Source organism: Terrapene carolina, unplaced genomic scaffold (assembly GCF_002925995.2).
Source record: "Terrapene carolina triunguis isolate 2854851 unplaced genomic scaffold, T_m_triunguis-2.0 Scaffold35022, whole genome shotgun sequence".
In the NCBI taxonomy this organism is placed as follows: Eukaryota; Metazoa; Chordata; order Testudines; family Emydidae; genus Terrapene; species Terrapene triunguis.
In genome coordinates, this window is record NW_020699373.1 from 13,364,560 (window position 1) to 13,391,040 (window position 26,481).

Here is a 26,481-nt window from a genome sequence, read left to right on the forward strand (position 1 = left end):
GTACAGGAAAAAAATATTTGGTTTTAGGCTATTCCAGAGATCCAGAAGCTAAATGAACGGATGCTGGTTGACAGCTTAGCCAGTATCTCTAGGACAGCTCATTGGTTTAAAAAAAACAGAGAAGCAGCAGCTGTCAAATTACAGCTGATGTCCAAAACACTTCAGATTTCACTCCCATCTCCCTGCCAAAGGCTTCTGGCATTTGGAGGCAAAACGAAAGGAAATATTAACCACCTGCACCGTCAGCTTGGCATGACAAAGATGGCAAAACAACTAATAAAAAGGTCTTTTTACCTCTATGCAGCATTTTTAGGTTGTTTTATCATGAAAACTAATATTTAGTGTCATTGTTTGATCCAATATATTGTTCAAAATGTCACTTTGATAAACCAATTCTAAGCAGCAGTTTAATTATTCTATACCCTCAGCATACATATTTCATTCTCTTAAATGGTGGCAGACTTTTTAAATTAGCTAATCATCATATTTGATTTGATTACGAGTCTTCTTGAAAGCCTTTTGTGCTCAGTTACCTAAAGGTGTGGCTTTTTCCAGATTTGTCTAGATCTAATTTAGAGAGAGAATTCAAATAATGCAGTATGAATGAGAGAAAGAGCAACCGTAAGATTACAATAGATAAATACAGGTAAGTCATGCGTTCACATGGAGGTGGGTAAGAGGAATTGCCATTGGACAACCGGTAACCTGCTATAAAATGTTTTAATCTTAACTTCAGTTGTATGGAGTCGTTCAAAGCTCTTGTCTGTACTAGGGACCAGCTCCGGTTCAGCGGCTGGTGTACCTGCCCAGTGCATGCCCCAGGTGCAGACAAGGAAAGCTGCGATTTGCACGTGAGGCACTTTTTCTGGGTTCAGGTAGGATAAACCGTCTTCCCTGTCCATACTTGGAGCTGCTACTGCCAGGGCCTGGCCACCGATGGCTGAATACCCAAGGTCTACGGTAGCATCAGAGATGGGTCGTGCATCTGGAAATTCAGTGAAGAAGCTGAATGTCTAGAATAATGGTCTCTCCCCCGGATGGCATCCCATGTCAACACAGAGATCTCTTCCCCAGCTCTCAGCCCCCTCAAGGGCATCCCATTGGGCATCCCGTCAGATGTCCTACAGCCAGCGGGTAGCTACGTAGCAATGCAAGCTGCTCTCCCTTCCCCCCTCCGGGTCATACTTTCAGACCCTGCTAACTGAAAAACAAGAAGCAACAGAGGGTCCTGTGGCACCTTTAAGACTAACAGAAGTATTGGAGCATAAGCTTTCATGGGTAATGCCCACTTCATCAGACGCAAGTAATGGAAATTTCCAGAGGCAGGTATAAATCAGTATGGCGATAACGAGGTTAGTTCAATCAGGGAGGGTGAGGTGCTCTGCTAGCAGTTGAGGTGTGAACACCAAGGGAGGAGAAACGGCTTCTGTAGTTGGATAGCCATTCACAGTCTTTGTTTAATCCTGATCAGTCTGTTGTAGCTCGAGTCAATCTAATGGCCAGTTAGATTGAGCATGAGTGAGGAGCTGGGCTCTTATCGGTCACGATCCGATGCTCCGAGGCTTTGCAGGACTAAACCCATGACAAAATACCCCAGCTTTATAGTTGTAAATTCCCATTTTAAACAAAGACTGTGAATGGCTATCCAACTACAGAAGCAGAGACATGGTGAGAAACCCTTCTTCGAAGAAGAGACTCTAGTTTGTTGAATCATCAGGGTTTAGCTTTAGAAGCATATTTTTACTTTGGTTTGCTCCTTTCCATCTTTACTCCTTATCCTCAGTATCACTTACTCCTATGTACTTTTGCTAAATAAACTGTTTTACTTTTACTAGGAACCAGTTCAGTGCACTGATTGAAGGGAAGGAGGTGTTAACCCCAGTTAAGCTAACAGGCTGCAGCGTATTGTCTTTTTAAAGGAGCAACAAGCTTAGTAACTTCTTTAAGTGTTCAAAGATAGGGCTAGACACTGCAGGGAGACGAGGAACTCGGGTGTTGGGGTTCACGGTTACCTGCAAGGCAAGGTTTGGACTGGCAGAATCCTGAAGAGTTTGCTGGCTGGTGCGTCAAGGGATTATCACACAGCTTAATATAGTAAAACTCATTTGCTGAGGCTGAGAGGGGTTACAGTAACTCACAATTCTGGGAACCCCAGCAGATTGTCACAACATCAAAGTATGCCAAAATATTTCGTAAACTAGAATTAGCTAACCAAAAGTGGGTTTATTTTAGGACCCTGGAACAAGTGTAATATGATCAAGGATCTGAGTGTATCTTCTCTCAAGTTTAATTTATGGCCTCAGTTCAGCAAACTGACAAACATGTGTTTAAGTCCCACTGACTTCAGAGCTGAGTACACATAAAAGTGCTTTGCTAGATCAGGCCATGATTTAAGAAGCAAAACACAGGACATATTGGAAATTTTTCACTGGAGCAAGAGACTTAGTTTTCAAGAAGCCTTAGCAAAGGTGAAAGTTAATTCCAAGCTTCTAGAGCAAGTAGACAACCTGCATTCTTAAAATAAAAACCATTTTTAACCTCTAGTGAGCTGTATGGATGTAATTATGAAAATAAAAAAAAGATACAGCACTGAAAACATTTTATCTAAAACTAATAAACTGGCAAGTGTCAACCAAAGCAGCAGCAATCTCTCTTAAAGCATTAGAAGAGGACATTACTGACCTGTAACTGAAGCTTCTTCAGAGGTGTGGTCCCTCTCTGTATTCCACTGTGGGTTCTGCATGCTCCCCATGAGCCCAAAGCCGGGGAATTTGAAAGTAGCGTCTATTGGTCTGTGCCCACGCCCTGACGGCCTCATGCCTCCATCCAAGGGGATAAAGGGCAGGGCAGACTAGCCACCTTTCCAGTTCCTTCTCCACTGCGAATCAGAGACGCTCCAAAGCAGAGGGGAAGGAGGACGAGTAGCAGAATACAGAGAGGGACCAAGCAGCTCAGAGAGCCTCCAGTTACAGGTCAGTAACTTCCTTTTCTTCTTCGAGAGATGGTCACTATTGTATGCCATTCTGGGTGACTAACAAGTAGCACTTAGAGAGGAGGTGGGTGTGAGGATGTAGAGTCGAGCAGAGGCACCTGAGCCTCACAAAAGCATGAGAAGCTCCACATGGCCTCTTTAGAGATATCCAGGAGGGGCTGCTCTTGAAGTGATGCCATATTTCTTGCGCTCTTGTGGAATGAGCTCTCACCACATGGTGGCAGAGGGTGGGTTGATAGAGTAGAATGCAGCCAGAGATCCATTTGGAGATTCTCTGAGTGGAGATGGCGTGGCCCCTAATTCCTTCTGCTATAGCGACGAGCAGTCTCAGGGATTTCCTGACTGATTTTGTTCTTTGCAGGTAAAGGGCCAAGGCCTGTCAAACATCAAGGAAGAGGAGTCTTCTTTCTCCTGCGGAAGTGTGAGGTTTTGGGAAGAACACAGTTAAGTGAAATCGATTGGTTATGGTGAAATTCTGAAACTACTCTGGGGATGAATTTGAGGTGTAGACACAAAGAAACCTTATCCTTCTGGAATATAGAATAAGGAGGATCTGCCATCATCGTTCCACGCTCGCCAACCCATGCAGCTGAAGAAGTGATGGCTATAAGAAAAGTGACCTTCACGGAAGGAAAAAAAAAAAAAAAAGAGAGACATGGTGCAAGAAACTAAAGGTTCAAAGGGGGGCATTGTGAGCACTGAGAGAACAAGGTTCAGGTCCCACTGGGGAATAGCGGGGAGGCTCTGGACTAGGTCTTTCCAGAATCTGATTCTCAGTGGATGCATGAAAACCAAGTAGCCCTGAGAAGGTGGATGGTATGCACTGATTACCAGCAAGTGGACTCGCAAGGAGCTGATGGACAGGCCTGGATGTCTTCAGAGAGAGGATATAGTCCAACGTGAAGGAATATCTGCAGTTTCTGGGAGAATGCTCCTTTGCTGTGCCCAAGAAGAAAAGCACTTTTATTTAGCTAGGTAACATCTTCTAGTAGAGTCCTTCCTACAATTAGAGAGGATGTTTCACGTGGCCATGGAGCATGAATGTTCTAAGGATGATGCCCATTCAAATACCAAGCCTGGAGGTGAAACGGATGTGGTGCTTGATCTTACCACTCCACTGGGTCAGGAGATGAGGAAACGTCGGGAGGAGGATTGGTAGTCAGGGATGTCATGCTAGAACTGTTTACAAAGTGAAATCTAATTCTTATTTTGTAGGCCGAAGCCAAAGCTATGGACAGTGCAGGTTCTGACCTGGATCGTGTGGTGGTGAGAAGAAACTGGAGACACGGTCAGTCTGCCCCACCCTTTTCCCCTCTCATACCGAGGCACAAGGTGAGCCCAGACACATGTGGGGACCAACAGACACTAGTTTCAAATTCTCTGGCTCCAAGCGCGTGATAAGCATGCATAACCCACAGTGGAATACAGTAGGGACCATCACTCGAAGAAGAAAAGCACAGTATAATCATATAGAAAAAACAGTGCCAATTGCTGACTGAAAAACTCAACCTTCCACAAAAATTGTAAAGCGTTTCTCATTGTCTCTGTTTTGAGTGACACTTGCCACAACTAAGCATCAGTAAATTGCTGTCTGATATGCTCCATTTTGTATGAAGAGTATGCTCACCCCTCATTTTGACCCTGGCTACACTGGAAAGTTACAGGGTTAGAACTCATGTTAACTCACATGATCTTAAGTGCCCAGCGTAGACAAGGGCACCATTTTGTCAGCTGCCTGTAATTTCACATCAGACACATGGTCTTTGTAGCTATAGTTAAAGAGAAGGGCAGGGTTTGCTTTGATGCAGCCCTGGAATCTTTTCAGTCATGTCTTACCTTGCATGCATACGAGGTAATAAAAAGGAAGGAATCCTGTTTTGTTAGCCTTCCCTTTCTATTTCACAACAGCGGGGGAAATAGTGTAGTAAGACCTGTCTTCTCCAGCACACTTTTTTTCCCTTTTTCAAACCATTTCCAAATGAAAGCTGTAGCCAGATTTCTAAAATGGAGCAAGGACCAACAAAAAAGCTGGGTCAGAAGAACTTTGTCCAATAGTTCTGAGCTGCTGTTTCTCCTCCGTCAATCCATGTCCCCAAACACATAATTGCTGAATCAGAGCGGGCATCTCCATGACATCTCTGCGGACATCTTTGAATGGCTTTCCAGACCTCGCTTAGCCAGCGTGACTACTATACAGCCTATTTACAATGGCTATGTAATTCATAGAATCATAGAATCTCAGGGTTGGAAGGGACCTCAGGAGGTCATCTAGTCCAACCCCCTGCTCAAAGCAGGACCAATTCCCAACTAAATTGCTGTCCTATAGGCAATTCATGCTACTCAGGAAGCTGTGATACAAATATTAGATAACCAAATGTCACCATTATCTCCCAGGGGCTTGATCCTTCCCACTGATTTCTGTGGGCTTTGGATCTGGCCCCGAAATGCTCTTTAAGTCTGGCCTCTATTCTAAAGGTGAGCATCTGAATTGATGAAGTTTGAAATGTGCCCCAAAATTTTGCTGCTTCTTCCCACAATCAAGGGTCAATCCTGCAGTCCTTACTCAGGACAGAGTCCCACTGGACTGAGCGGGAGATTAGCCCAAGTAAAGATTACAAGATTGGGCCCAAAATGTTTAAAATGTAGTGCCTGCTATCCACAGTTTAAGGGGCAATGTGGCTCTTCATTCTCCACCACAGGCAGCTATTTCCCTCTTCTCAGAGTCAGCTTCAGCTAGCAAGCATACCTCAAACTGATCTACTTCCAGCCACAGATAGCTGCTAATGTGAAGCATCTATAGCAGGGGTCGGCAACCTTTCAGAAGTGGTGTGCCGAGTCTTCATTTATTCACTCTAATTTAAGGTTTTGCGTGCCAGTACATTACATTTTAACGTTTTTAGAAAGTCTCTTTCTAGAAGTCTATAATATATAACTAAACTATTGTTATATGTAAAGTAAATAAGGTTTTTAAAATGTTTAAGAAGCTTCATTTAACATTAAATTAAAATGCAGAGCCCACCAGACCGGTGGCCAGGCAGTGCGAGTGCCACTGAAAATCAGCTCGCATGCCGCCTTTGGCGCATGTGCCATAGGTTGCCTACCCTTGGTCTATAGATTACAGGTTTGTTTTGCTAGGTCCAATATCCTCGTTTCTGAATGTGTCTTCATGAAACAGACCTGGTCACAAACTACCACCAGTAAGGACTGAGACCTAATAAAGAGGAAAGTAATTACACCCTATCATTTCTTCTTTACCAGCAGCAGCGATGTGCCAGAAACAACCTGCCTAAAAGGATTAAGTATTTTGCAAGGACTGACTCACCGCAATCTGAAATGCCTACAGTCGCTGCACTGCATGAAGTTACATGCTCAAACAAAAAACATCCTCTGGAGTTACAAGGGGAACTGGCGTCCAGGGGTTGGTTTACAGTAGGTACAGGTCCATGGGAATGCTGCTTTCCCAGCACTCCCAACATTTTCAAGCTATCTGGCAGAGTGATCCTGCTAGTACTCCTAGCACGTCTCCATAGGGAGAGGGGACAGTAGCAGCACCAGTCCGAAGCTACAGTGAACTCAGTTTCATGATGTTGCCCCGGTAGGTGGACGGCGGGGCATTTGGTGCTAGTGTGACAAGCAAGCAGTCTGCTTCTGCAGACAATACAAGTGAAGTACAGTAGAACCTTGGAGTTACGAACAACTTGGGAACGGGGTTGTTCGTAACTCTGAACAAAACATTACGGTTGTTCTTTAAAGGTTTACAACTGAACATTGGCTTAATACAGCTTTGAAACTTTACTATGCAGATGAAAAATGCTGCTTTTAACCTTCTTAATTTAAATGAAAGAAAGCTTCCTTACCTTGTCAAATCTTTATCTTTCCCTTTATTTTTTAGTAGTTTACGTTTAACATAGTACTGTACTGTATCGGCTTTTTTTTTTTTTTAAATCTTTGGTCTCTGCTGCTGCCGGATTGCACACTTCCGGTTCCAAACGAGGTGTGCGGTTGACTGGTCAGTTTGTAATTCTGGTGTTCATAATTCTGAGGTTCTACTGAAGAAAAAAAATGACTTAACCCCCCCCCTTCTGCCCCTGGACACACAACTTCCCCCATCTACCAAGATCAGAGCTGAACAATCCCCCCCCATAACTGAGCTAGTTTAACTCTCCTACTGCTCTCCTTGCTCGGTGAAGCAGCGGGTACGGGGCTAGGGGGAGAGGACCAGACTGGGAAGGAAAGGGGAAATACATAGAAAGGACAACTGAGGAAACATGGAGGGAGTTTTACAGCTGATCGAGAGGCAGGATGTTGGTTGGGAATCAGATTTGCTCGGCGGGGGCGGAGAAGAGAAGGCGGCAGTCTGCGCTGGAGGGCAGGCAGCGCTGCACACTGCTCTTTAGTGACTCCCTCTGGTCCAGTGAATTCACAGCAAGCACCGGGCTGTGAAGGGAGTCACGCCCCGCCACCTGCGGCCAGAGGGGACTTGAAGGAAGCACGGGAGAGCCGAGGATCCTGGGAGAAACCCCCCACCACCACAACCAGAAGTGAGGTCTCACACAGACCTACCTACAGGATGAAACCAGACAAAGGAAACCGCAACAGTGAGAGCAGGGAGGGGAAGAAGGAAGGGAACGAAACACACAGAAGGGGAGGTCCAGAAAAGGAAGAAAGGAAAGGGAAGTGCTTTGTTTTAGGAAGCCTAGGGGAGCAGTTCTTGGGGGTGATTTGAGCTCTCGGAATAATGCCTGGTGACCAAAAGGCACTAAGCAGTCCCTTGAAAGTATCTTTGTGATGGGGGGCAGAGGGGAGGGGAGAGAGAAGGCAAACCACACCCTACACAGCAATTACATTCTCCACTCCATTATACAGGGCCACAAAGTGCTTAAAATATTACATAGCGAAATCACTCCACCCCCCAAACAGCAGCCTTGAGTGAGGTGTGCCAGCATGTCTCTGCCAGCCACACCAGGCAGGGTAAGAGCAGAACAACGTATGGCAACAAAGCCAGCGGTGGGAAGAAAATACTAATTTCCCAGGTTTTCTTTCAGGCCGGTCACTTGGGCTAAGCTTTCCCACTATCCCGAACAGCCTCCTGGATGTCAAGTAACCCCAAGTGCTCAGGGCTGCATTCGGCGAGCCCCAGGGCCCGGCTGGGGCACCTCGTGGGTCCGGACTCAGAGGGGTGTGTGCCTCCAGCTGCATCAGCCCCACTTCCTGCAGGCGCTGTCGAGACTTAGCTAGGAGATTCAGCTCCTTGCGCTCGCTCTTGTTGGCTTTGGGCACCCAGAGTGACTGATGTGTCGGAGGCAGATTTGGACACTGGACGGACTTCCTGCCTTGCTGAACTTTCTGACTCCCTGCCTATCCCTGTTCCTAGGCTAGCGAGCTTCTCACGGGCAACAGGGCCAAGCTTTTCCTGAGCTGAAGAGAGACGTACGGTAGGTGTTGTACTAGGACGTCTGTTTTGAGTCCCCTAAGCTGGAAGTGCCTGTCGCAGTACCGCACTTTCCAATCCAGGCAAATAACGTTACAGGCCACAGTATGGGAAGCCATTGGCTATGCCGAGACTCTCCCATCCACAAGGAATTTTGCAGAAGGCTGAAACAAAGGAATCGCTTTTCTAGAAGCCCACTCTATGTTGTGGCCATGCTTAGGAGCCCTAGGCGTGGACCGGGACCCACTGCGCTAGGGTCTGTACAAACCTGGCGGCAGCACAGATCACAGAATGCTAGATGTGCATCCAGAGCACCATGCAATGCAGAACCCTCCAGCATTAGCTTCCCTGTCCACAGTGTCACTGGCCACTCTGTGCCCTCTGTACTAATGGCAAAGCTCTCATTCCAGGTGGCAAGGGCGGCCTCCGGGATTAGCACCGTCCTGCCCCTGCTCGGATTTTAACGCCCTGAATTCTGGGGAGAAATGGAAGTTCCCCAGGAGGCAGCTCTCCTTTCATACTTCTTCCGATTTCTAGTTTGGAGGAGAAAATTAGCGGAAAGGCCAAATGAAAAGCTGCCAGCCCTTAGGACTAGCAGCAATTCAAACCAGCGCCCTGAATCGCTGCTTCACACCTCCTCCGTGTGCCCGGGCTCCTGCTTTGCCAATCTTCCGCAGCAACACCTACCTGCAGGGTCTGGCTGCCCAGACAGACGGGCCCCTGGCTGATCACACAAACAGCAAGGGCAGACACAACGGAGAAGTGCGGAGCACATGAAGGGAATCCCTGGCTGTCAGAGTTTTGAGAAAGATGACAGAGTGGGTGCTGAATCGAAAAGGTTCAGATCTGGCCTGAGAAGTGAGGGGAAAGCCCAGCATGTCATGCCGCAGGAGAGGGGTGGGTTGCAGAACCGCCGTAGCTAAACACAATGTGCTTCACAGTACTGCAGGAGAGGACAGTCGGAACAGTACTCAACGGACTGGCAAATGGGAAGGCAGCAGCCTGCCAATGGGTTTATCGAGCTCTTTGGAGCAGAGTGTGTCCCTTTGCTGTGTCTAAGCTCCTGGCACAGCGGGGCCCAGGCCGACGACCGGGGCTCCGCAGCACCACGGCAATACACGTGAAAAAAGTATCACGTTTCCTGAGTACTGGGGAGGAGGGTGGGATCTGCGTGGAAGGGACCCTGTTGTACCTCAAAGGGTTAATCCGCCCCTCTTGCTCTTCCCTTGAGGGCGTGCGTTGGGGGGGGAGAAGAATGATTATCTGGTCTGTCCCCACATCCCGCACCCGTCACACGCCACCATCCCACGCAACATCCCTATGGCTCCGCTCCCCCGTGCTTTAGAAGATACAAATGCGTGGAACCGGGTGTAAGTTTAGTACGAAGAGACATCCTTTGTTTATTAACAATCTCTTAGCTCTTAAGGCAAGAGGGACCATCAGGATCACCTGGTCTGGCCTCTTGCACAGCACAGGCCAGCCGCCAGAAAAATTCCCCTACTGCGGCCTGCATCAGGCCCAGCACGTCTGCCTGCGCCAGCTCTTCTCTTTCAGAAAGAGTCAGCCACTTCTGACGTGGAGGCTGCTTGGTGCTGGAGAACTCACCCCATGACCTGGGAAGCCGTGTCAATGGTTAATTACCATCTCACTAATTAAAAAAATTGCACCTTAGTTCCAGTTTGAACAGATGACACGTGGGAAAAGCGTGATACATTCTGGGTACAGCGCACACCACGCTCATTAGCCTTCTAAGGGCTGACAGAACACACTTTGGAAATGAAGTAACATCAGATAGAGAGACTGCTTGTAGTTAAAATAAAAGCATTTTTATTAACTATGGTTTTACATATTCTTAAAGCTAGACCACAGCTGTATTAAGAGATATTGAGAAGAATGGGAAAGTATATGGCTTATCTAGGAAAGGCTGAATGCCAGAGTGAAACCGACGCAGAAGCGGACTGAAACCTTTCCAGAGAAGGAACATGTCTGGGCATAGGACAGTGCTGCATTTTACATACAGCCAAATGGGATTTTTTTTAAATACATGCAGCACGTGAAAAATGACCACAACTTGGCCTCTGTGCAACCTTGAAACAACAGCCACGCATTATGCATATTGGTGTCATTCTGCAAGCTGAAAGACATACAGATTATATTAATGGCATCGCAGAGAACTCATCTTGTGTAATTTGAAATGGGCTTTGGGGGAGGTGGAGAATACCCTTCCCACAGACGTGTTTGAAAATACTCAACTCCCGGCACAATCTGATCCTTTCCAAAGGCCAAAACAGTTGCTTTTCAGCACTAGATTCTGGGGATAAGTCATCTCTGGCTGGGATGTTGATTACCCAGCCTCTGGAGAGGGGGTGAAGTGCACTGCAGACAGTAGTCACCCCAAGCCTTCTTTCACTTGGGGGGGTTGAATTTTAACAAGGGGACCAGGACAGCACTGGATCAGACAGAGCTGTGGGATGGTGTGATGTGCAAACACCATTAATGGCACACATGCCCAATGCCCTTCTCTGTCGGCAGTGCAAGCCCCAGTACCCTTTGCTTTGTCAGCTGATGTTTGGAGGGATGGGGATTCATTTTTGTTCTTTCAGGATAGCATGAATTTTACAGACATTTTGCAGTGCAGTTCGGTTTGGGACATGTAATCTTTGATTGGGTCTAAATTTATCATCTTTCAAACTGATCTTTGTTTAATCAATTATGTGTCATCTTGAGTCCCTGCTAATTGAAATCAGGAGTTGAAATAGAGACTAATTTAATTTGGCGCTCAAAAAAAAAATACCGTCACAACAGACGTAACTGGACAAAGTCTCAGAGTGGATTAGATTAACATTGTAATTAGCGTTCACTTATCCCTCTGATAAGGTGACACACACACGCTCCTCTGCATGCTGTCCTTGTATAACTGCATTAGCACACTGTCCGAGTCACGGTCCACACTTGGACCCTCTCCTCTGGGCTCTGTAAGAGTCCTGCTTTGTCGAGTGTCGCGAGCAGTCTGCGGAGTATATTGCTTCACTCAGCTGCGAGGGATGGGTCACCCAGCTGGAGGGCTCTGCTCACTGCTCTGGGGGGCCCAGCTGCACAGAAGGAGATGCACCGCCTCGGAAGAGTCATCAGAAGGCACAGCACTGCTCAGGTGCCTCCGAAGTGCTGGGGAGCAGGAGGAGGGGACCGCACAGAATGGGCCTTGCTGCAGTTTTCAGAAAAAGCATGGCCCAGCCAAGCACAGCCATCCCCAGCTGCAGGGGAACAGCAGTCCCGCCAAACCCTTCCCCATCTCCCGCTCGGCCCAGAGCGCCCGCCCCAAGAGGGGTGATACTCGGTGCTAAGAGCCCAGGTGCTGACACTAGGTGTACAGTTATAAAAGCAAGTTAGCACCCATCTCCTAGGTCTCTTCAACAACGATACCCAGGCCCGACAGATCCATTCAGCCACCTGCCCTGCAAGGACACACAAGCCACCAATTCCTGCCACCGGGTAGCCCTTCAGGACACACACAGAACCTGGTGGACGAGACGCCGGGCTGCCCTCAGACAGCCCCAGCACAGATCAGTAAAACCGCCGAGACTGGGCTGAGTCTCGCAGCTACTACCCAGACCGACAGCAATCACGTCCCGTTACACTCTGCTGCCTCTTGGCAAAGCTCTGAGCAGCCGGCGGCGCTGGGCCAGCGCGTGGGAGAAAAGCCAGGCTGGGAGAGGTAAAGCAGTAGAGAAGCCCCACTCGCAACAGCTAGAAGAGCTGGCCAGGGGCCCAGCAGCAGGGAGCCCCTTTCCTTGCCCAGAAGAGCACAGATCCTTCCTCCCTCCACCTCTCCCCAGCCAGAAAGAAGGTCCTTAGATGGTTGTGGGGTGAGGGAGGACAGAGATGGCGTCCTGCCTGCTGGCAGCCAGTGGTTACACGGGGATTGGGGAAAGCTTCAGCACGCACTGGACATCTACTACCCAGAATCGGACATGACCCATGGAGCCCCGGAGCAGCGCCTGGGGACAGCAGCCTAGCAGCAACCCCAGTAGCTGCCTCTTTTCCAAACAGCAGGGGCCAGACACCACGTTTCTGACTCGCATTCCTCCCCCCAGTCCTTCCTACTGGGCTCTGGCTAGGGGACGTCCTGCAGCCGTGACAATACCGAGATGCTGGGCTCTCCTTATAAAGCTGCCTTCCAGCGCTCTGCTGAGGACCGAATGGGACAAACTGACTGAGCAACTTTTACCAACATGTTCTGCCAGAAACTGGATCCCCCCCACACTTCTTTAACTGGAATTGCTTAGCCCTGATCCTGCAAAATCTGCTGCATCCGGCAGGGTCACGGCTTCAAGCAAGTCACTGGCAGGATTTGAGCCTTTCAACACTTTTTATTGCATTGTGAAGCTTTCCATTTTGAGCCATACACAGTCCTAGCTAAGTTCAGAGCCGGACTGTGCCTGGCCCTTATGCAGGAGCACAGGGAACTCCCCCTTACACCCCGTCCCTTGCACGCCCTGCTAAGAGTCAGGCACAACTGCAGTCCCTACTCAAGAGGGTGCAAGGGCTGGTCCCTGTGTAGTGGTATGAGGATGCCCAGCACCTCAAAAAGGGGTCGAGAGGCAGCCATCCTGCTACCTTTCCCTCCCTCCATCTTCCTCCCTGCCAGCCTGAAGGGCAGATCTGCCCCTGGAAGAGAGGGCTGTACCCCAGGAAGGAATGTAGAACAGATGCACTCCCTCCTACACATCAAAAAGCTCCATAGAGCAGACCAGATCCCACTGCTCCTCTGGACTGCTGGCTGGCCCTTCGTTTCTGAGGACTACGTTGTGCCTTTATGGATCTTCTCTTTAGAAGCTGTTCACCGACACTAATACCACGTCATAGCTGCCACAGACCAAACGCACTCCAAATGCCAACCATTAGCAACAGACATCATAATCTGACGTCTGGACTTTTAGTAACTGCAGTGTAATTCTTCCCTTTTATGAAGCTATCTTCCCCGAAGTATTCGACACAGATCCCACGACACTGCCTGAGCCAACATCTTATTGTGAGTGTCCATGAAATGCATTAGAAGGGTCTTCAAAGTAAAGCACTGTATCCATTAAACAGCACATCCCTGGGGAAGTGAAAGCCAACCTAGAGTAAGTAAAGGGCATAAATGCAGAACGAGCAAGATCACTGAATGTATTTAGGGCCTTGCTGCCCAAGAAAGTCTTTGTTCAGTCTTAACCACCGATCGGACCATAAAATGACAAATGAAGAATCAATTATATTGTTCTGTCCTGCTGGTTTAACACGTTAAATGATCCTATCAAAGCTATTGCCTACCCACTTGTGACATAATTAAACAGCAGGCTCACTCCACAAGAATAAAGGAAGACAATGCTGGGGTTTTATTAAACTTTGCTTTATCCCTGGCTATGGAAAGGAATACAATTATGCCTTAGATAACAAATCTACCCAATTTATTCATCCAAAACATGCAGTGCCTACAGCTTCAAGGGCCAAAGGCTGAATTTTTGGTTGAAATCTCAGGCAAACATGGATGTGAAATGTTTTTCAAATATAACCAAAATGAATCATGTGAGACTAACAGAGAAAACGGTGATTTGCCAAGAAGAAAAGTAGCTAATGGCCATGAGCACGTCCACAGCTAACCTTTGCACAGCTCAGGACAGCAATTCTGAACAAAGGCAGTAACGCAGTTTCCTTTTAAAGTCTGACAAGTGGCTTATGTCCAAGGTATAATCAGAAAGAGAGAAGTAGTTTGGAGCGGAAGGACCATGGTGGTGTAGCTATAGGAAGCCCAAACTCCAAAGCAAACAGGGCAATACTTCAGCAAGGGAATATTTTAAAAGGTTTACTAGTTTTTAGAGAGGAAATATTTTTCATGGAAAATATCAGTTCTCCCTTTCGCCAAATTTCAACACTAAATTCAGTCCCTGAAGCGTGAAAATAGGGATCTCGATGCAACTGGAACTGTGGAGTCACCTCCAACATCTCACAAAACTTATTATTATTCATTTTACAGTGGTCCCAGTCAGGACCAGCGCCTCCTAGTGCTAGGTGCTGTAAAAATACCTATTACAAAATAAAGATTAGCTAGGCCACCACAAGGAATGGAGTCCAAAAAGTGGCTTCGGTTTCCTGAGGAACTGGATAGCCAAGGTCCCACCCTAGAACATCGGAGAGAGACCACTGTTAGACTAAGAGAGTTCACAGGGCTCCAGGTCAGAAGAACATTCACTGAAGACAGCTCATAATCATTTCTCTCTGATCCAAGTGCCTGAGACAGAATATCAGTTGCTGCCAGGAGAACAAGCAAATTTGCTCCGTAACAGGAACATTTTGTTTTCCCCTGGCATCAGTATTACAACTCAGACCACGAAGGGATTTTCTCCTCATTTACAGACTTTAGCATGAAGACCGAGCTAAACCACCAGTCTGGCAAAGAATGCGCTTTTTGGGACACTATCTGGAAAGCAAGTGTTGAACCAGATGAGAGCTGTGTCTACACTGGACAGGGTGCTGGATCAGGCAAACCAGTGACTGCTAAGGTTCACTGTCTTATTTCATTGCTGTTGCAAATTAAGTGCTTGGAGGACTACCCAGTACTGTAAGGGAAGTTTGCTTGTCTACAAACAAGCTACATTTGTCAGGTACACGATCAAAGTTATTGTCACTAAAGAACGTAATCCTTCTCCTGCTTGAGCTCTGACTACTTAATACAATTGAAGCGGTTAGCTTATTTCTGACAGAAGGCTGGGACTCTGGGGGAAACTTATTTCTCTAGATAGTCTGTCTTTCTTTCAGTCGTATATTTAAGAACTGTGGCTCCATTCTGAGAAACTAAAGTTACAAGAAGTCTCTGCTCATTACTAACCCAAGTGTCTTCTCCTCCCTACCTTGAGCAGCATGAAACCCAAAGGTTTTAGGTCCCTGCCTGGCAAGGTGCTCTGTATGGATAGACCCGTGTGCCCACCAAGAGCCTTCCTTAACTTCAGCCAGCGTCCATGCACCTGGGGCCAGTTGCTGGACCGGTGCCTTGGTTAACAGTAGTTCGATACGGAGAAGTTAAGAGAACGGTTGGTCACCCACCTATCGTTCACGGACATGGGAAACACACATAGGGTTAAGATTTCCATTTCATCTGTTTTACATTGTTCAGAATCTTTTTATCCAGGAATTTCCATCTTTTGTTTTTTTTTTTAAGCAAGTAGTTTTGAAATATCTTTAAAGGCTGGGAAGGTAACTCGGATACTTGGAAGAAGTCCACGGATGTGTTTGGGAGAGAGAAAAAATAAATGGCAGGTTTTGCCTCAGTTTGCAGACTTCCGCTATCTGGGATCCATCAGGTTTTGAAACAAATCAGAGTACTTTTCTTTTTAAGCCAGTTCTCCGGATCAGCTGAAATCTCATTCATATCTGTCAATTGTAACATGCTCTTTTACCTGTCAGTCACCACAGCCAACCTAACAACTTCACGGAGGAATTCAACACTGAACATTTCACATACAACAACAAAGACTGGAGTAAGAACGTGCTCTTTAAACATGATAGGTTAGAGCAGTTGCATAACATCAGTAACAGATCCTTGCATGCCGACACAGGAATCCAAAACGAAATCTTTGAAAGCTTCCAGCAAATGAGCCGTCTGGTTTTCCTCGAGCAATAAAGCACCAAGAAGCATGATGCTTAGATATTAAGGGACATAATCCAACTGCAGTCAGTCAAAGTAAGCGGAAAGGCTCCCACTGGCTGTCATAGGAGTTGAACCACGTCCTTAAGTAGTGGACAACAAATCAGTGGTCCAATCCTGAAAGGTGCTGGGCTACTCCTGTGAGACGCTGAGCATCCTCTACTCCCACTGAATGTAATGGGACCTGAGAGTGCTCAGCACTCACTTTGCTTGATTGGACTCCTGATCATTTAACATCCTTGCAGTGCTCTAAACATCAACCTTATACCAATATATATGCACAAAACTGGCCTGCCAGTACATCCACTACATCGAACGCTATTTGGACCAAGACTACTGTAAAACGCGCTCTCTCATGAATTAGTAGCACATCCACACACGCTCGTTGCCGGTTATCTCAGCTAATGCGCTCTGCAACACGGATGTAACAGTCTTGGCCTTTTCACGGATTATTTAAAACACCGAGTTTCTATATAGGGCAAACATTTATATTTGTGAAGAAATGAAAACACTGTAAACATGAAAGGAAAAAAAAAACGTACAACCCCTCCCCCCCCGTGATATTTAGACTGAAAATAAAAGACAATTTATTCAATAGCAGTGAAAGCAAGAAAGCATTCAACCCAATTCATCTAAAAAGCCTCTGAAGAAGATGGCTGAATAGATTTACAACAATAAAAACAAAAAGGCCCAATGACACTTTGATAGGACACTGAAAGCATTCTGCTTATAAACAATGCAATCACAGGTGATTTTCTGCACCTCTCTTCAAGTGTGCTATTTAAAAAAATAGGAGTATGGGCATTTATACTAAAACAGGACCGCTGCTTCGTACAGCTTTGGCTTCTCCTGCTGCTTAATCTCCCCAGATATTATAATCCTGCTTGGACCTCATCCAATGCCCACTGCGGAAATGAGAAGATCCCCACTGATTGCACTGGCATTGGATAGGGCCCTTTGTGACATTTGTTTAATGTAACGGTGAACTTGCTGTACAAGCCGGCATCTTAGCAACATGCCATAGGTCCCCATGCAAAAACCATTTAGATCAGAATTAAAGCTTCACCAGCCGGAGCCCAAGGATGTGTCTGTCTGTCTATGCTTTTATACTAAACTCAATGTCATGGTATCATGGGGGCACCCCAACAGCCACCAGGCATACCCGCCAAAGTCTCAGGCAGACAGCAGATTGTGAATTCAGGTGTTCATTTATCTACGTATGCTTCAGATTATCCAAATATCACAGGGAACAAGGATTTTATTCGGATAATCAGGAATTCAGGTAATCAAGAGGTCAGGAGCCACCCAGCAGGAGCATGCCCTCCCCTCCCCCCAATGACCAGGGCTTGCCTATTTGCACTAGTTAACCTGAAGTCGCTTTAGTTAAACAAGTTATGAAACTTGTGCCATTTCATATCGGGATAGTTAGACCAAGACTACTTTGTGTGTGGACACCCACCTGTAAATACACCTCTACCCCGATAGAACGCTGTCCTTGGGAGCCAAAAAAATCTTACTGCGTTATAGGTGAAACCGCGTTCTATCGAACTTGCTTTGATCCGCCGGAGTGCACAGCCCCGCCCCCCCCCGGAGCGCTATACCGCGTTATATCCGAATTCGTGTTATATCAGGTCACGTTATAGCGAGGTAGAGGTGTACACTGATCCAAGCTAACCTGATCTAAGCCCGTTTTGAACCACCATAAGAGCGCCCCACACAAAGCTGCACTGGCCTTGCCAGAGTTCTCTCCTGCAGGAAGCGCTGCAAATTGCAACCTTCCCTCACTCCCTTTATTCCTGAATGTCTTAAATGTAGTTTCAAAAAGCTACGTAAGACACAGTTTAATCTTCATACTTGCTCCGATGTGTTACGCAGCAGAAGGACCTTGGTTCAGCTAGGTTGAAGACCAGGGCAGTCATGTGTAAGACACCCCATATCAAATATCGATCTCACTGACACCTGCCTAGTGCCCATGTTCTTACCGCTCATTATCCTCTGGGCTTCATAAGGTTCCATGTAGCCAGTGTTTTCTCCTTTCAGCGCTTTGTTCAGCTCACTCTTGGCATCAAACGGATCAGAGTAGTCATCTGCTATCAAGACCTGAAATAAAGAAAATTACACTTTTATTGGAGGAGGGTTTTTTGTAATCTGAGACTCACAAGCTAAAACTAAGTGAAACTAAATCAGCAGCAAGTGCTGGAAGGGGTGACATCTGTACAGTGAAAGTGAGAACAAAAGCTTCACAAGAGGCCTTAGCCAACTCCTTTTAGCCTTGGAAGTAAGGCCCCGATTCAGCAAAGCACTTAAACATCTGATTAACAGAAAGCACCTGCTTTAAGTGCTCTCCTCAAATCAAGGTGTAAGCGCTTGCGTCTCCTCATTCAACCATGGATCTCTCACAAAAGCAGCTCTCCTCTGAGGAGTCTGACTCACACATCACCACACAGGGAATAATGGGACACTAGCAAATTAATGAGATCTGAACGCTTAGCACAACTGAATCCACCGCCGGACTCCAATTTATCACAATACCTTCTCAGAGCTTCCAGAAAGCCTCTCTCCTTGTCACACATTTTCAACACTTAAGATCATTTTTATGTGCTTTGTTAACTCTTGTGTATATTTACACAGCTGTAAACCACAAAAAACTGCTAAAGTACCTTAAAATACTGTCAAGCTACTTCCTAGGAAAAACACACACGTCTTCTCATTGCATTAAATAAAACCAAAGTATGGTTTAAGTCCTTGTTTCTAATTTTCCATTTAAAAAAAGACCATGAGACCAAGCCCGTTCTTTGAGGCTGAGTTTCTCCACCTGATCCATACTTTTTATTCCTTATAAACACTGTAGAAGGCCACTCAATTTCCCGTCATAAATGCACGTGAAGTTAGATGGCAAGAAAGTAAACTGCAATTAAGCAAATGCAAGCGCCACCTCTTTCTTCCTTGATAGATAGGGGCAGGTGAAATTGGGTACTGTGTTACCTGGGACGTGCTGCCTTTCCACTCATTCCCACCCCTTGCTGGCTGCCTGCAACTTAGCCATCTGCCAAACGGGGCTGGAGGCCGCGTCAGCCATTCAGCGGCGGGCAGTTGGTGGCCACAGGGAGAGGGCAGGAGCCCACGGATTAATTGAAAGTCTACAGCGCTGTAACTTTGCACAGCGCTTTACAGAGACAAGGGAAAAGGCCAAGCTGCCCCGAAGAGCTTCCCATCTACATCAGCCTGATGCTGAAAAGGGAGGTAGCGGACCAGAAAGGCACAGGGAAGGAAAGTCCAAGGATGAAGAACTAGAGAGAAGGCAAGCTGCATTGTACCACAGACACACTTGCATTCCCCAGTAACTTTGGCACTGGGAGTAGGGCGAGGCGGAGCAGACAGGGCACAGAACAACAGCAGAGAGTGACGTGAGGATGGAGCCAGCGACGAGTGAAAATGAATGCACCTGGCACAACGTGAGCTGGATTTAAAGTTCCAGGCTTCAGACGCCACATGGGCGAAACCACCTAGGCAAGGGCGGAGTCAGGGACAGCAAGGGGATTGATGGGCAGGGACCGAGCCACACGCCGGCCCAGAGGGTGAGGGTGAGGAGTCTGAAGGGAGGGAGCGTGGGATGTGGCAAAAAGACCAATTTTAGTTCCTGCCCAGACTGGGCAGGGGCTGAGGAGGAGATGGTTACAGACAGTACTCCGCGCAAGCGCGCCATTGTGAACAGCTGCGTGAACTTCCCCATTTAATGTAAGGAGCCCCATTACAGCCAACGGGGCGCCTCATCTGCTTAAGCACTTTGCCGGATCAGGACCTGTGCATGAATCCAGCACAAGCACCCGCACTCCCGTTAGAGGTGGCCGATGGCAATTCGGTCGCCATCTTTTTTTCAAATTAGTCTTTGCGCATGGGAGGGCAGGAATCTAAGAGCTCGAGGAACCCCAAAGACTCCTCGGAGAGATCCTACCGAAAGCCCGACAGCCTAGCAGTCATATGGGTTTGTTTTGTGTGTGTCTGTGTGCGCACACAGGGGGGAGGGGGACTAAAACATACACAATGCACGAATGCATATCGCTCCCATTGTTAAGAATCATGGCCTGAGTCCCTGCATGTCACACATGAGAGAGAGTCACTTACAATGAAGGAGTAGTCGCTATCTGACAGCACACACTATAAGCCAGGGTATTTGTTACTCATACTATAAAAAAAAAAAAACAGCATTTGCCTCATGTCATCCCTACAGGCACAAGTTAATTATTGCAATTCTAAATTACTTCTCTCGGCTGTTTTAAGTATAAACCTACGGTGCCTGCTTGCCACATATAATTTAAAGATATTTGAGGGCCTGGGTAAACTGAAAACCACTAAGATGACAAGGAAAATCAGGAGGAGAAAGAGCAATCCTTTGTGTCACCTAACAATGAAACGAACGGCTTGTTATTGCAGATATAGTTAACTCAATGAAAAATGCTACATCTTCAGTAATGTATGCATGAGCTGTAATCAGCGGTGCTGTCAGAGCAGTGTCAGCGGCTGCGTGCGCTCAACACAAAGACAACAATGTGCATCATGCAGCAGTAATTCCTCGCAGTAACAAGGGCATATTTATCTGTAAAAGCCCTACAGCTGAAACACCATCCATTTACTTTCCCAGATACCGCTTTGTCAAGAGCTGATGGATAGTATCTTGGGCTCCCTGCTGGTCCCCTATTCCAGATACTGACACTGTAATAGCTGCCTTCCTTTAAAATAACGGCACTAAAATGACATGAAACAGAAAAAATAGCCTCATAAGGACAACGTGCTTTATTTGCAATTCCTTCTTCTCTATTTGCCGAAAAGCATTAAGGGAAAAATTAGACATCTAATGCTGTCCAACAGCAGAATGTCAAATGTTGATTTGGTTTAAAAGCAAGACGGTAACATATTCAAGTGCTCCAGGTACCAGACACCACCAGAGGGGCTGAAATGATGAACCTGCTTTATAGGAGGAGACCTAATCAAAGATGCAGCAAACAAACAGATCTGAACGTACGGAGCCTTATTCCCATGTGTATCCTTGCAGAGATTCACACAGGAACACGGGCCCGTGTATGTGGATCTGTCTGCAGGATCAAGCTCATGATTTGTTAACAGTTCTGTCTCCAGCATCCTGCAAGCACGGGAAACCCCCGTAAGAGATCCGTGGACTTTCCCCCCCCTCAAGCGGAAAAATGATTATGTCGTCCGGATGGTGGACGTGCTGGGCTATTCATCATAATCTAGAAATCAATACGTGAAATAAAACATGGCGTATAAAACGTGTAAATGCAGAGGGCTGCAGAAGTAACAAGCTAATGCAGCGTTCACTTGGACAGACACAGGGACCAGCTCTTTCTAAAATGCTGCATCCGTATTTTCTAATTAAAATTAGATCTCTAGCTCCGTGCTGTCAGAGAGCCCCCAGCTGCCGGCATTACTATTTCAGTTTAAATTAGAATTTACAAATTCTCAGCCTAGATAAAGCAGCTGGCCTATGCCGACATATGGTTTCTTTTATACTTGCTGACAGTTGCAAATCCTCGCCGTTTCTAAGAAGTTTAGAGATTTTTTTAAAGCAGTTCGTTAAAGCCCTACGTTGCTTTTATTTGGATCCTTTTCCAGATTAAGGCCAAAAGGAGAAGAATTCTCTAACACTTCCAAATGCTTAATTATTTTTGCATAAATGCATTTAAGTAATTTATATAGCACACCTACGAGATCCCCTCCCCCACCACCATTGTCGTGGAAACAACATCAACAACAGGAGCAGTTTGCATTGGGATAGCATCTAGCAGCCCCAGCCAGTTGCCAGCCCCCGACTGTGCTAGCCACTGTGCACACAATGGCCATTGTCGGCAGACAGGATACTGGGCTAGATGGACCTTTGGTCTGACCCAGTGTGGCCGTTCTTATGTTCTAAATAGGGTGACCAGACGTCCCGATATTCTCGGGACAGTCCTGATTTTAAGGGACTTGTCCCGCGTCCCGACCTTACACTGGTCGGGACGCCCTTTGTCCCAATATCGGGGACTGTCTGTGCTGCTGCTCACCGCTTCCTGGGGCAGCTCCCAGCACCTGCCCGCCGGCAGGAGCGCCACATGCTGCAGGGGCAGGGCTTGCAGGCACCAGGAGCGGGAAGAGAGCCCTCCGCCCCCTCGACCCGACCCGCGACCCTAGGACCGAGAGGGGCCAGCCTGTTGGATGCTTCCCGGGACGGGAGCTGCCCCAGGTGAGCACCGCCGGGACTCCCCACCTCGCCCCCTGGCAGGTCCCTTTGGCTCTTAGGGTGGGGGGGGGCTCTGCGTGCTGCCGGCACCTGCAAGCCCCACTCCATGGCTCCGGCAGCTCCCATTGGCGCTTTTCCCGGCCAATGGGAGCCACGGAGCTCGCGCTTGTGGCGGGCACAGCATGTGGAGAGTCTGGAGACTCCCCTCGCCGCTCTCACCCTAGGAGCCAGAGACCTCCCAGCAAGGCTGGTGAGTGTGGCAGGGTGTGATGGAGTGAGTATCTGGGAGGCGTGTGGGGGGCGCTGGGCTGGGAGGGTGTGGAGGGCGCTGGTGGAGGTTTGGGTGTTTTGGGGTGCTAGACAGTGGAGACCTGTTGGGGGGTGCTGGGCAGTGGGGGAGATCTGTGTGTGTCAGGGCACTGGGAAGTGCGGGTCTGCGTGAGGCATTGTGTAGTTGTGGTGGTGCAGCTGTGGGGAAGGGCACTGGGAGGGAGGAAGGAAGGGAGGGAGGGAAAATCTGTGTATTGGGAAACTGGCGAGTGGGGTTCTGTGTGGGGTGCTGGGCAGCTGTGGGCAGGGGGGCGCTGGGTGGGGTGTGTGCGCACAGCACTGTACATTTGTGGTGGAAGGGCTGTAGGGGGGCTCTGGGCACAGTGGATCCAGGGGGCATTGGGCAGGGGAGCTGTGTGGCCCAGCATGGGCCCACCCCCCAACAGGAAGGGGCACACTGGTAGCACAGGGCCAGGCGAACCAGTGTGCCTCTGGCTCCGGTCGGGGCTGTACACTTGTCTGTCTGTCTGTCCCGCCCCCCCCGGCTCGCCCAATGTGTCCTGATATTTCACTCGTGATCTGATCACCCTAGTGCTAAAAAATGCTTCTTGCCCCAGGCAGTGTAAGTAACTTTCCCTCCCTGCCCATCACACACCTCCAGACCCTCCTCAGGTAGTGGGTTGACTGAGGGACAGCCCGAGAGGGTAAGCTCTGTAGCATGGCCAACTAGATCCCAGAGTCAGCATCCTGCCCTGCCAGTAGTCTCTTGACACAAAATCTAGGGGCCCATCAGCCCTAGCATCCAAGCAGATCTCCACTAAGAGAAGGCAGACCCAGCTACAAGGCCACCCCCTCCATTTATAGCTGAATCCAGCAGATAGGCATTGCTATCTGAAGCGAACTGGAAGCCAGTGCCGACTGCAGGACACAGGTGTCAGATACTGCATGCATAAACCACTAAAAGCGAACAGCTGCACTCAGGACCAGCTGCAGTTTCCCTCCAATCTAAAGGGATAGGGAGCTGGACACAGCCCTTTCCATAGTAGCAACCACAGTCCCCTGACTAACCACTGCCATCTGAACCTCCAGAGGCAGCGGAGGAGTCAAACAAACCCCTGAACTGGAAGCCTTAACAAAAAGAGACAGGCCAGGCTTCTGCCTTCTGGGAACAGTCTGGTTCCTCACCCAGCAGATACTTTCAGCTTACAGCCACCCAGGGAACAATGAGAAGCAACAGCCCACAAGGACTGTGGGGAGAAGGTAGGAGAGAGTCATCACTAACACACAACAAAATCCACCCCTAATCGTATTTATCCTCACGCTTTGTAATAAGGCTTCAGCTTTCATCTTCCAGGAATATATTCTTTTCCATCTTCAGTTCCTCAGTAACAGGTTAGCTAGAGACTGTACAGGCAGCTGGCCTAGGGCAGCGGTTCGCAGTCTGTGGGTCGAGAACCACTGGTGGTTTATGGATCCCTTGCTTATGGGCCTGCAGAGAACTGGCTGGTTCCATGTTTCAAGCTAATACATGACAGTAAAAAGACAGCTAATTTACACTAACACACCTAATTTCACCTTCCATATTAGCAATGGCTAATCACAAACGGGAGGGAATGTTGTCTGTATGACTGGGGAATGAGAGAATAGAGGTGGCTTATGAGACAATCCCTCTGTTAACAGAGGGACGGTTGACTCCACACTACAAAAAGTTGAAAGCCCCTGGTCTAAATAAACTAGCACTGTTTGGTGCTCTGTTCTGTGTGTGTGCAACCATTTGCTATGTGTAACCACCAAGTAGGGATTCAGCAAGAGAGAATCACTGTACCATAGACAGTGCTGTGTTCAACATACTCACTGAAGAAAAGGATTTTCAGCTCTCCACGCAGCTAGCGATGCTAGCCAGAAAATAAATCAGGAGGGAGCACACTCAAAAGAAAGAGAGTCAGGTCTCAGTGCATAAAAGGCTGCAAAAGGATCGTCACAGACACCAACTACATAAAGGGATCATGAAGTTTAGTTAGTTCTCCCAACAGAACTCTGACCACTCAAGCTACCAAGGACATCAGTTGCCTATGGGTCGGTCAATTGATTGTCACCATCTCAGTTCCAGACAGCATCAGCTTAAGAACAACTCGCAGAGGTAAGTAACTTTATCAGCATGTGCCGGATGCTCCGCATAACCAGGTACCATAGTGGTGACGTAACAGCTTTCATGGAACCCCAAGGGAGCTGGCCTACAGGATTCAAGTATGTATCTTAATACGTTGCACTTTTCCCCACCCAGTTTTTCTATTTTTTGAAGGACTCAGAGGCAGCTTACAGAATGGTCCAGTAGTTGGAGTACTAACCTAGGCTCTAAGAGACCCTGGTTCAATTCCTGCTCTGTTACAAACACCCTTTGTGACTTTGGGCAAGTAACAAGTCTCTCTGGGCCTCAGTTCCCTTTATCTATAAAATGGCGATAACCGCTCTTCCCTCCCTCACTGAGGCCTTACAAAGGGAAATGCATTAAAGATTGTGAGGCACTCACACACTAGAGTGAGTTGGTCAGAGAAGTACCTGAGACAGACATTTTACATGGTTACAGAATAGTTCTGAGCACAAAGAGAGCAGCTTGATATCAGAGATTTCCGCAATGCTACAAAAACAAAGAGAATTAATATATGTCCCCTGCATGCTAAGGACAAGACATCCTCACTCTGAGAAAGCGTGGCTAACGTGGCTATTTCCATTGTTTCTTATTGCTGCATTTCCTTTCCAAGGATTTAATTTCAGTGGGGTGATCAGCATTTCACGCACATTAACGGAGTCTTTCTGCATTTCAAGCAGTGCCTATTTCACACAAAAGTCCAGTAGGTGCAAACGCTCTCCAGTGCTATGTGGCCAAAAACACCACACATGCCCTATCACACTGTTACCTTACAAAGCTCTTTATCTACTTATGGAATAACGTACTCAATCACCTTGTTTGGGTGGGGGAGGACAGCTACTATCATGTTTTCCAGGTGTGTCGCCTAGCCAAGAGATGCAAGACTCTCCTTCAGCGTGCCTGCAAGAGTTCTGAGACCCATCCTGGACCTGTGACATTTTCTGAAGTTCCACAAAATACCTCTTCTCTTTAAATCACTCACAGGAGATCATCTGCATGTTACAGAGCTCACTAACCAACGTCTCTCACACGTCTAACTTCTAACAGATGCATGCCTTATTCTGGTGCTCTCAGTAAGAGAGCAGGGCCTCAGTTTCCACAAACTGGTAAAATGTATCATTTCCCCCTTCCAAATTTTTGTTGATTACACGAATATCCCAAACTTTACTGAGAACTCACTTTAAATGGTTTTACGGGCATTTTTGTGAGGCATACAAGTAAGGAAACATCTAAAAGTATCTGAAAAAATACCTAGGCCACTGCGCAATTTAGGAGAGTCTAACATAGATTTCTAATTTTAAAGAAATTTACTCTACTATAGATTTTAGAAAATCAAGGCGAAACTTTCTACCATGTGTGAAATTTAGCCAGTCTGCCTCCAGTTAACAGCATTTACACCGAAAAGCAATACACTCATTACACTTACATAGAAGTTAAAAAATGCCAATTTTGTTTTGTTTTCATTTGAATCCACTGAGTTGGCAGCAGAAGCTTTTGTGGGGTTTTTTGTTTTTTTGTTTTTTTGGCAAGGCCCTCAGAGTCAAAACCAAAATTAAACCCAGTTGTTTCCAGCTGTGTTTCAACTGCTTCTCCAGCCGCTGCAGCAGAGAGCATGTCCCAAACGCAGTTTCTCATTGAAAGTCAAGCTGTCCAAGGTAAGTCCAGCTGCAGTACCCTGCATGGTACTCGTAGTTTCTTGCGTCACTGCCATGGGCATTTA

The 26,481-nt window shown here is 47.4% G+C and overlaps 1 protein-coding gene across 1 annotated transcript in view; it reads right to left on the reverse strand.

The window, feature by feature from the left end:
* LOC112117649 (SH2 domain-containing adapter protein B) overlaps positions 1-26,481 on the reverse strand; it is a 136,702-nt gene that overhangs the window by 77,739 nt on the left and 32,482 nt on the right. Inside the window, exon 2 of the mRNA XM_024215686.3 lies at positions 18,090-18,207. Coding sequence (XP_024071454.1) covers positions 18,090-18,207 — 118 coding nt within the window. The remainder of the gene's footprint in view (positions 1-18,089; positions 18,208-26,481) is intronic.